The sequence below is a fragment of the Cervus canadensis genome, chromosome 3, assembly GCF_019320065.1.
Source record: "Cervus canadensis isolate Bull #8, Minnesota chromosome 3, ASM1932006v1, whole genome shotgun sequence".
NCBI lineage: Eukaryota > Metazoa > Chordata > Mammalia > Artiodactyla > Cervidae > Cervus > Cervus canadensis.
In genome coordinates, this window is record NC_057388.1 from 8,921,513 (window position 1) to 8,933,891 (window position 12,379).

General features: G+C 36.1%; 1 protein-coding gene across 2 annotated transcripts in view; it reads right to left on the reverse strand.

Annotated features, from left to right (window-relative positions):
• Window positions 1-85: 85 nt before the first annotated feature.
• Window positions 86-12,379, reverse strand: part of FAM133B (family with sequence similarity 133 member B) — a 35,427-nt gene continuing 23,133 nt past the window's right edge. The window contains exons 9-11 of one of the 2 annotated variants that reach the window (XM_043462587.1): window positions 8,972-9,064; window positions 4,486-4,533; window positions 86-1,660 (exon numbers count right to left, since the gene is read on the reverse strand). In XM_043462587.1, the coding sequence (XP_043318522.1) occupies window positions 1,574-1,660; window positions 4,486-4,533; window positions 8,972-9,064 (228 nt within the window). In that variant the 3' untranslated portion in view covers window positions 86-1,573. Of the gene's footprint in view, window positions 1,661-4,481; window positions 4,534-8,971; window positions 9,065-12,379 lie in introns of both variants that reach the window. The other variant, XM_043462588.1, reaches the window with a different exon arrangement.

The window sequence follows — 12,379 nt, forward strand, 5'->3', positions numbered from 1 at the left end:
GTCTTATCCATCTACCATTTCATAATTAACAGTGTTTCTTAATGTTTATAACTTGTGACTCAAAGGGAGCTGATAAGAACACAGCTATTTTTACGTAAAATAGCTATTTATTCAGCTTCTTGTCATGCTAAAATGTTTTGTGCATATGCCACTATAATTAGCACACCCTCTGTAACAGGCAAAATTGTACATCAAATTATATTTCATGTTACCTGATTATATAAAAATGTAAAGTGAAAATGATTTATCAATTCTCTTTAACATTACTAGTAAACAGTTCAGCAGGAGATATGAGGCACAAAATCTTAGTAAAATATGACACAGGAAAAGCAATAATGTAATTCTCAATTAAATTTTAACTTGTCATAATCTGTTGTGAATATACAAAGACAAACTTTTAAAACGTTATATTTACTAAGATTCTGGCAATAGTTTTATGTAACAAGACACAGCATACCAGGCCTGCCACTCAACTTATTTATGGTAAGTCTCAGCTTCAATATGAAGCTGTTTAAAAAAAAAAAAAATAAAAAACCTGCTTTTTACATGCTAAATAGCTTGGCAAGTATGCTGTTAAACACAGTAAGGAATTTAAGATAGCAAGAATAAGAAGTTAATAAAAAGCTAAACATTACAGCCTAAACAAAATTCATACAAAAAATAAAAGAACTATCACTGGTTACATAAAATTTTCCTGACTGGTTAAAACTTAACAGTATAAAACATGCATTTCAGAATCTTTAGCTATCAAGTTCAAAAAGTACCAGTGTCTATCTGAAATGATTCCTTTTCAAAGCCAAAGTGTAGTCAAAATTAGTTCAAATGTTATAACACATTCTAACGCTAAAAAACATTCAGTATTATCGAAGTGGAGGTAAACCCCAGAGCTTCTGGGGCATTCTCATGCTGCAAAAGGCTATTCCTCTGGTTCGCTCAAGCAGCACGGGGCAGAGTCCGAGGTGACTGAGCTCAAGAAGGGCAGGGCCGCCATACCTGGCTCTGACCTCCCCACGAAGCATGGCTGCTGTGTCCACAAAAATAAGATGTGTGAGGATAAAGGCACGCTATTCTGCTAGCTAAAGTGATAGCAAACCACCCCCACCCCTAAAAGCTCCTTCCCCAGGTAAATAAAAAGGGGGAAAATTTAAAATACACTTATCTACAAGAGTAAGGATTTTGAAATATCAACGTAATCCCTACTTCAAAAAAGGTTAACTAGAGTCATCTGGTCATTTCTGATTACATCTTAATGATGTATACAGATTCAATTTTTTTGATATTAGATACTTCTAGTCAAAATATTAACTTTATTCCCAAATATCTTAAACCACTAGTATGACTGCAGTGTATTACCTCCCAGAGTTACTGGAAGAGGGAAAAAAATAGATGTTCAAGCAGCAGGCAACAATTATGGCCTCTTCACATAGTGGCATCTGAGTGGCTACTGATAGTCCAGGAATAATTTAAAAACAAGAAAATTCATGCATTTTAGTAAATATGTCATAATTTTCACAGTTGAAATTTCCTTAGACATTGCACTTTCTTTACAAGTGAATCCTGATTCTTCTTGATGTTATGGTGAGTCAGGACTTGAACTAGCAGCCTTCTTTTTCTTCTTCTTACTGTGTTTCTTATGCTTCTTTTTCTTTTTTGTTTTTTCCTGAAAAGATAGTTCCGTGTAAGATATAGCTACATGAAAACCTGCAAATTAAAAACAAGTTCACTACGGTACTTCTAAGTTACTATATAGTCATTTCAAACAATCCAAACAAACAAGCAAGTTACTCAAAACATTTCTCAAAAAGCCTCAATAATACTGTATGAGGACTAAGAAAGTACTTGTCAATTTTCAAAATATAAGGAAAAACTCTGTGTCAGCAGCACGTTATTGTGGCTTCTAACAACATTTCCTATAGGAGATAAATTCAACTGAATTATGGTATCAACTACTATACTTTATGTTATCTAATTTCTAAAGCTGCAATAATTATAGTTACTGCAAAGGAAACGTCACATCGTAGTAAAACAATTATAAAATGGTAGCATTCAAACGAAAAATACATGAAACCTATTTTTTAAGTAAATAGGAAAAGATATTATGTACTGCTTAGGCTGGTAGGACTACTTCATTAACTTAACAACTAACTGGTACAAAATACTGATGCAAAGTTGAAAAGTCTATTTAGCGCTTGGATTTTTAGAGGAAAAGGCCATTGTAAAAGTAGTGATACTGTGACTAGACAAAGGAAGCTAAAATTTTGCTACACCCTGACTTTCTGATGTAAAAGAGAAAGGCAGACCTTTTAGAAACAGATATGTGGAAATGGGGCATCAAGTAATATACTAGTGCTGATATTCAGAAGAAAGTAAAAGGGGAAGAGGCACACAGAGGTGGCAAAAGCCAAGCTTCCAGTCCATCTCCTAATCTAGGAGAACTTTCCACCCCTTGCCCCCACTAAGGTCTTTACTACTTTATGGTTCTTAAAACAACTTCCATTGTTCTTCTCATTACAAGTCCAAGTATTCATGGACTGCTACAGAGTCCAAATCTTATATTTGGACTTTTTTTTTTTAATTTTTAAATTTTTTATATTTGGACTTCTAAAGGTAAGTTTTGGGTACAGGTTCCTTTTTCATAAAAGGACTGCTGGCCATTCTGTTCTTAGAAACGTTTCTTCTTGGCTCCCATGACACCTCACTGCTGCTTTTCTTCTATCACAAAGGCCCCAGTTCCTTTGCTGGTTCTTCCTCTGCTCAACCTTTGTGGGCTTCCTTCTTTTCCACATGCTTTCCCAATCACAGGCTTTAAATACCACTTACAAACCAATCTCTATATCCAGTCCTAGGCTCTGAAGACTGCAAGTACCTCATTAATAGCTCTACCACGCATATTTAAAACTACCATTAAAAATGCCTAATTTTTTTCTCAAGACCCTCTCAGCCACTTTGTGAACGGCACCACTAATTAATTCACATTTCAGTTAGGCCAAACCACCTAAGCTTCTTTGGCTCTGCTCTTCTGCCTCCACCCCCCACCCCTGAAGCGCCAGGCAAGGCCTACCACCTGAGTCTGAAACGTATCTCGAATCTACCAGGCCAGCCCATCTCCACCACTATCACTGCAATACAAGTAATAGCATTTCTCATTTATGTCTACCATCACCCCTGTCAAACATTTTAAAAAGGTAAAGCTGACTTAGGCCACCTGTCTGCTTTGATAAAAACCCGGTGTGCTCGGAGATAGGGCCTCTGCTTACTTTCCAGCCTCACTGTATGCTCTTCCTCTGTCTTCTACGAAGGAGCCAAGCCTCCTTTTTTTCATTTCTTCAAATGTACCAAACTCACTCCCACCACAGGTCCTGAACTCTTCTCTTTGTCTCGGACAGTCTTCCTTTCATCTACTGGCTGGCTCTTTTTTGTGAATCAGATTTCAGCTGAATTTTACTTCCTCAAAGAGGCCTCCCCTCCCTCAGTCAGCCCCTCATTTATCACCCTCTTATCTATCTTGAATTCCATTTTAACAGCTCTACCAAGACAGAACCAGTCCTGCATAGAGAAGCTTAATAAACACACGGAACTGAAGTGTGCAAATACAAGTTAGTTATCCCAAATCAGTTAACTTTATGTGTCAATAATCTAACCAAAGACACAAGCAGTCTTTACCCAAATTATTTTCCCACTCAGGAAAAAAGTCTCTTAAACGTGTCCTTGATCTTGGAGCATATAAAATGCTATGAATCACACATTATCAGGTGAACCTTCTTTTCAGGGGACTCTCATTTAAGAGCAAAAGACATTCTGAGGAGGGGCAGTTACTGTCAAACCTACAAATGATGCTGTTCATTTTTCTTTTATTTCTCCCTAAGAAAACGCCTTCAAAGGCCACAGTCCACACTTATGTGAGTGCTCCTAAATTACTCTGGTGATATGACCTCCCTTTCTCTTTGGTAATTTGTTATACACTTTCTCTAGGCTGGTCTACTTCTCATTGGGTACCAGGTCCATTTTCCTTATTCCCGTCTTCCAACTTCTCAACCTGCACAGCAGTAGAGATGGCTTCAGAAATGACAAGAATCATCTTTATTACTGAATCATTTATACTGTCATGTTCCTGCTTATTTTTCACTGAAGCTTGTGCTTCAGGAGCTTTTTTCTGTTAGTATCAGTTTGGTAGATCTGGGAATAACTACTCTCGAAGATGGAGGAAATCACCATACTTTAGCTTCATGTTTCCTAGTATCATTTAAGGAAGTCAAACAAAAGTTTAAGCTTACAGTTTTAACAGTGAAATACTGAAATGCTACCAGGATATGCCTCCTCTTCCTCTGAGCCAATTTAACTTTCTCCAACTCATTAAGTGAAGCTGCTGAACACCACATCTTTCTCAATAAACATTTAGTTCTAATAAATGCAATCATGCTTTATCATGACGTTTACATTAAACAAAATAGCTATACTGTTATCATGTAAAAACGTGATACTTGCTGTTGTTTTTTCTCGTTCTTCACAGCTTTTCTTCTTTTTTGCTCGTACCTACAGAATTAAAATTTTTGTGGAGAAAAGTTAAATATGTAACTTATACCCAAGGTGTTTTTTTTTCCCCACTAATATAACTTGGATCTTTAAAAATTTTATGTAAAAAACTTTTTTTGGACAATGAAATAACATTTTAAGTTGCTTTGTTGTTCCTTAATCTTCTATTAAATCACAGGGAGGATTCAATGAAAAACTTTTCAAGGAAAGTGAAAGGGTTAGTTGCTCAGTTGTGTTTGATTCTTTGCGACTCCATGGACTATAGCTCACCAGGCACCTCTGTCCATGGGATTCTCCAAGCAAGAATACTGGAGTGGGTTGCCATTCCCTTCTCCAGGGGATCTTCCTGACCCAGGAATCGAAACCTGGGTCTCCTGCATTGCAGGCAGATTCTTTACCACTGAGCCACTCTTTCAGTACCTAAAAACAGCAGTAGAGGTATAGTAGATAAAAAATTTGAGCTGTGAAAGAAAACAACAGACTAAGCTCTGAATCCTACCTCTGCTATATATTACTCTCAGTTGTAGCTTCTTGGTAAAATGTAGGTAAAACCCACCCTCAAGGGAGCGGGCTGGAATACAGTAGGTACTTTTCTTACCTAAGGTGTTGGTAATAAATAGTAGCTTTATATGTGTATATACATATATAAAAAAATGTATATAGTATACTTGGTACCAATGAACTGATTAAAATCTTTTAAAGTAACAATTATTACCCCATTAATATTTTATTTAAATATTTTAAAGTGTGATACACTGGATTTACATTACATTCAAAGTTGCTAAAGCTGATGTGTATTAATGTTAAATCCAAGTATAACATTTTTTATTAAGAAATACATAATTAATACAACATATTATAATAGTAAAAGGCAGAAATTGCCAAAATGTTGAATTGTTTGGTTTATCTGCTAGGTTACTATATGTTAAATATATGAAAAGTAACTAACACTAGAACAAACAAACAAAAACAGACTAAAGGAATAGAACAAATAAACATTAGAAACTATTAGCTTTCAACAGGGGTGGTAGTTCTCTCGTGAAAACACTTAGAAAATAAAAATACTGTTTTTCGTGGTATTCTTGTCATCACAATGACTGAGTGGGGAGGGCCAGGTTAATACAGGGGAGGGCTGTCATGCAATGTCTAGGACAGCCCTGACATAAATTTATAATAGCCTGCTTGACATTCATATAATGGACCCAATTATGAAAAGTAAAAAATCCTAAAAGATGTTGCTGTTAAGTGTTGCACTCAATATGCCAACAAATTTGGAAAACTCAGCAGCGGCTACGGGACTGGAAAAGGCCAGTTTTCATTCCAGTCCCAAAGAGGGCAATGCCAAAGAATGCTCTAACTACCACACAATAATTGTGTTCATTTCAAATGCTGGCAGGGTTATGCTCAAAATCCTTCAAGTTAGGCTTCAGTAGTATGTGAACTGAGAACTTCCAGATAGACAAGCTGGATTTAGAAAAGGCAGAGGAACCACATATCAAATTGCCAACATTCACCAGACCACAGAAAAGAAAGGGAATTCCAAAAAAAAATCTGCTTCTGTTTCATTGACTACACTAAAGCCTTTGACTGTGTGGATCACAGCAAACTGTGCAAAATTCTAAGAGACAGCAATACCAGACCACCTGACCTGCCTCCTGAGAAACCTGGATGCAGGTCAAGAAGCAACAGTTAGAACTGAACATCGAACAACGAGCTAGTTCAAAATTGGGAAAGGAGTATGTTAAGGCTGTATATTGTCATCCTATTTATTTAACTTATATGCAAAGTACATCATGCTTGAAATGCCAGGCTGGATGAATTACAAGCTGAAATCAATATTGCTGAGAGAAGTATCAATAACCTCATATGCAGATAACACCACCCTAATGGAAAAAGCAAAGAGGAACTAAAAAGCCTCTTGACGGTGAAAGAGGAGACTGAAAAAGCTGGCTTAAGACTCATCATTCAAAAAACTAAGACCCTGGCCTCCAGTCTCATTACTTCATGGCAAATACATGGGGAAAAACGGTGACTGCAACCACAAGATTAAAAGGTGCTTGCCCCTCGGAAGGAAAGCAATGACAAACCTAGACAACATACTAAAAAGCAGAGACACTACTTTGCCAACAAGGTCCATATAATCAAAGCTATGGTTTTTCCAGTAGTCATATATACGGATGTGAGTTGGACCATAATGAAGGCTGAGTGCCAAATAATTGATGCTTTCAAACTGTGGTGCTGGAGAAGACTTTTCAGAGTTCCTTGGACAGCAAGGAGATCAAACTAGTCAATCTGCAAGGAAATCAACCCTGAATATTCATTAAAGGACTGATGCTGAAGCTGAATTTGGCCACCTGATGTGAAGAGCTGACTCACTGGAAAAGATCCTGATGCTGGGGAAGATTGAGGGCAGGAGGAGAAGGGGATGACAGATGATGAAATGGCTGGATGGCATCACTGACTCAATGGACAAGAGTGTGAGCAAACTTCAGGAGATAGTGAAGGAAGCTTAGTGTGCTGCAGTCCATGGGGTCGCAGAGTCAGACATGACTGAGTGACTGAACAAGTTTATTAAAATATGAACACAAAGTATTTTGTACTGGGTTTTAACATACAGTTGGCCCTCCATATCCACGGGTTCAGCACTCATGGATTCAATCAACCACGGATCAAAAATATTTTGGGAAGGGGATTCCCTGGTGGCTCAGTGGTAAAGAATCTACTTGTAATACCAGAGATGCAGGTTCAACCCCTGCATCCGGGAAGATCCCACATGCCGTGGATCAGCTGTGCCCATGTGCCACAACTACCGAGCTCATGCTCTAGGGCCCAGGAGCCGCAACTACCGAGCCCATATGCCACAACTACTGAAGCCCTCGCACCCTAGGGCCCATGCTCCACAGAAGCCATTGCAGTGAGCAGCTTGCGTGTAGCAACTAGAGAATAGCCCCTGCTCACTGCAACTAGAGAAAGGCCCACCCAGCAACCAAAATTCAGCACAGCCAGAAGTAAACAAATTTTTTTTTTTAATTTGGGGGAGAAAACGGCAGGAAGTTTCAAAAAGCAAAACTTGAATTGGCTAGCAACTATTTATACAGCATTTACATTGTATTTGGTATTATATGTACTCTACAGATAACTTAAAAATACATGGGAGGATGTACATAGGTTGTATACACAAGTATTTACTATGCCATTTTGTGTAAGAGACAACACCTGCGGATTTTGATATCCACAGGGGTCCTGGAACCAACTCCCTGCAGACATGGAAGAATGACAGGATAGTAAATGTCCTATAAGAGCGATATCATGTAAATAGAGGGAAGACTGTCTTTTGTTTCATTCGGAGCTTTACTGGGAGCTTTACTGGGAATCGTCTACTATTTTTGAAAATGTCACCGATGACAATGCTATTGTATGGCTTTTTAAGGGCATAGGTCAATTTGCCTGCTATAGCCTGAATTTTGCTGCAGCTCAATATTTTATGTCTTCTAGTGTTATTATGCTCAAATACTTATATACCGAAATACAATTTTATAAAATTATATATTATTTTCTTCTATTCATTTTTATTTCTTTAGGGGATACTATCAATAATATAAAAATGTGCACAGGTAAGCTATATTACCTACAAATTTCATTAAAAGAATAGCGTGAAATATTGCTACATAAATATTACTATAAAATTGCTACAGGTTTTATTTTTCAAATGAGGAATTCAAGTCTAAGCAGAGGACTATATCAAAGATGATAACTTATAAACCAAAATGAACTAAGAATGGACTCTAATTCCAATAGAGTACAAAATCTAAGACATAAATATTATAGCTGGAAAGGATGGTCTAGATTACATAATCATAGTCCCTCATTTTATGGATAGGAAAACTGAGGTCCTATCAACATTTCTGCTTTACCTTATAACCTTTCTGCTTCCTAAAGAGCAGCTCAAAACCAAAACAAGGTGGGGAGGGAGGTGGGGGCGGGGGATCAGGATGGGGAACACATGTAAATCCATGGCTGATTCATGTTAATGTATGGGAAAACCCACTACAATATTGTAAAGTAATTAGCCTCCAACTAATAAAAATAAATGAAAAAAAAAAAAAAACACCAAAACAAGGGAATGCTGGGTTTTAATGTGCTACATACTATACAGTATTTTTCATATCATCAAAATGGTAGTAAAATTTAAAGAAAATATTAGGAGAGTAAAAATAAAAGTTCTCAGATAGGAAAGGTATGTGGGAATATAATTATCAAAATAAAAACTGTATTACTATCTTCTGTAAAAATACAGAATTTAATCTTAAATGGCATTTAACATGTTAGAAAAGTGAGTCAAAAACTTATGAAAAATTATTTTTTAATAATTCACATTCATTAAGTCAAATAACTAGGTATTTTAAAGTAAAGAAAATGGATTTAATTATATACTTACCTCCTCAGTATACTCTGATTCTGACTCTGACTCAGATGATAATGGTTTATCTTCTGGATACATCTTTCTTTTTTTGCTGAGCCCTTTAATGTCCTATGAAAAATAAATACATGTATGTTGACTCAGATATAATAGTATGCCAGAAGAATTTTATGTTTCTAAGTTCTACTTAAAAATTTTTCCTATTATCACAAAAACTACCTATTTTCATTTTAGAACTGTCTAAAATTGGTGACATTTATCAGGAATCAGTTTCTAATTTCAATAAAAGTTACTTTTATTAAGTAACTTGAAAAGAAATAACTATACATCCACTTAGATGTAATATCTTCTTTACTTTCTCTAATTAAACATGATAGAATCTTAAAGAGTTAATGAAAACATAGCGTAAGATTTGGGTCCTTTGCATTCTAACTCTTTTGTTTCTATCCAGGGTTGGATCAGACAGGCCTAGTGCTATAGAAAAGAATCTAAAAAGATTACTGCACTTTAATGCATTTAAGGTGTTAAATTCACATTAAAAAACAAAACAAAACAGAAAACCCCAAACTTAATCCCTAAGCATTTAATGATGAGAAAATGTACAACCTGGGGGGAGAAAAGGAGAGTAAGACTGGGAGAAGGGAGAAGTACTCTGAAAACATCTGAAGCAAAAGCGACAAAACATGAAAATGTGTTAAAGCTGCATTCTGGATATGCCAGTTGTCACTTTATATTTTCTATATACTTTATCTGTATGTATGAAGTAGTTCATAACAAAAACAAAACCACATAAAGGAAAAAATGTTCACCACATAATTTTACACAGAAAAAAATGACCATTTTTTAATAGCATGAACCCAATTTTGAAGAGGTAAACAAGGAAATAAACTAAAAGTGGTGGTACATGTTAGATTACAGGTGATTTGTTTCTGTGAACAGCTTTATTATTTTGGTAGAAAAGAATTCATTATAAGAAGATGCACCCCAGGAAATCTTGACAAGCCAATCGTCTAACCCCACCCACTGGGTAAATCCTCCACAATAAAAAGGAACCACAGACCTCCAGAATACAGAAAGCCCACTCCAGATACAGCAATCTAAACAAGATGAAAAGGCAAAGAAATACCCAACAGGTAAAGGAACATGAAAAATGCCCACCAAGTCAAACAAAAGAGGAGGAGATAGGGAATCTACCTGAAAAAGAATTTAGAATAATGATAATAAAAATGATCCAAAATCTTGAAAACAAAATGGAGTTACAGATAAATAGCCTGGAGACAAAGATTGAAAAGATGCAAGAAATGTTTAATAAAGACCTAGAAGAAATAAAAAAGAGTCAATTAAAAATGAATAATGCAATGAATGAGATCAAAAACACTCTGGAGGGAACCAAGAGTAGAATAATGGAGACAGAAGATAGGATAAGTGAGGTAGAAGATAAAATGGTGGAAATAAATGAAACAGAGAGGAAAAAAGAAAAAAGGATCAAAAGAAATAAGGACAACCTCAGGGACCTCTGGGACAATGTGAAACGCCCCAACATTCGAATCATAGGAGTTCCAGAAGAAGAAGACAAAAAGAAAGGCCATGAGAAAATACTCGAGGAGATAATAGCTGAAAACTTCCCTAAAATGGGGAAGGAAATAGCCACCCAAATCCAAGAAACCCAGAGAGTCCCAAACACGATAAACCCAGGGCGAAACACCCCAAGACACATATTAATCAGATTAACAAGATCAACCAAAGAACAATATTAAAAGCAGAAGGGAAAAAACAACAAATAACACACAAGGGATTCCATAAGGATAACAGCTGATCTATTCAAATAGAAAACCCTCCAGGCCAGAAGGAATTGCAGGACATACTTAAAGTAATGAAAGAGAATAACCCACAACCCAGATTACTGTACCCAGCAAGGATCTCATTCAGATATGAAGGAGAATTCAAAGCTTTACAGACAAGCAAAAGCTGAGAGAATTCAGCACCACCAAACCAGCTCTTCAACAAATGCTAAAGGATCTTCTCTAGACAGGAAATACAGAAAGGTTGTATAAACGTGAACCCAAAACAACAAAGTAAATGGCAACGGGACCACACCTATCAATAATTACCCTAAATGTAAATGGGTTGAATGCCCCAACCAAAAGACAAAGATTGGCTGAATGGATACAAAAACAAGACCCCTATATATGCTGTCTACAAGAGACCCACCTCAAAACAAGAGACACATACAGACTAAAAGTGAAGGGCTGGAAAAAAATATTTCATGCAAACGGAGACCAAAAGAAAGCAGGAGTCGCAATACTCATATCAGATAAAATAGACTTTCAAATAAAGGATGTGAAAAGAGACAAAGAAGGACACTACATAATGATCAAAGGATCAATCCAAGAAGAAGATATAACAATTATAATATATATGCACCCAACATAGGAGCACCGCAATATGTACGACAAACACTAACGAGTATGAAAGAGGAAATTAATAGTAACACAATAATAGTGGGAGACTTTAATACCCCACTCACAACTTATGGATAGATCAACTAAACAGAAAATTAACAAGGAAACACAAACCTTAAATGACACAATGGACCAGCTAGACCTAATTGATATCTATAGGACATTTCACCCCAAAACAATCAACTTCACCTTTTTCTCAAGTGCACACGGAACATTCTCCAGAATAGATCACATCCTGGGCCATAAATCTAGTCTAAAAAAAAAAAAAAAAATTGAAATCATTCCAGTCATCTTTTCTGACCACAGTGCAGTAAGATTTAGATCTCAATTACAGGAAAAAAATTGTTAAAACTTCAAAAATATGGAGGCCTAAATAACACGCTTCTGAATAACCAACAAATCATTAGAAGGAAATCAAAAAGAAATCAAAATATGTATAGAAAAGAATGAAAATGAAAACACAACAACCCCAAAACCTATGGTGGACACTGTACAAAGCAGCTGCTAAGGGGAAGGTTCATAGCATTACAGCCTTTACATCAAGAAACGAGAAAAAAGCCAAATAAATAACCTAATTCTAACCTTAAAGCAATTAGCAGAGGAAGAAATGAAGAACCCCAGGGTTAGTAGAAGGAAAGAAATCTTAAAAATTAGGGCAGAAATAAATGCAAAAGAAACTAAAGAGACCATAGCAAAAATCAACAAAGCTAAAAGCTGGTTTTTGAAAAAATAAACAAAATTGACAAACCATTAGCAAGACTCATTAAGAAACAAAGAGAGAAGAACCAAATTAACAAAATTAGAAATGAAAATGGAGAGATCACAACAGACAACACTGAAATACAAAGGATCATAAGAGACTACTACCAGCAGCTCTATGCCAATAAAATGGACAACTTGGATGAAATGGACAAATTCTTAGAAAAGTATTAACTTTCCAAAACTGAACCAGGAAGAAATAGAA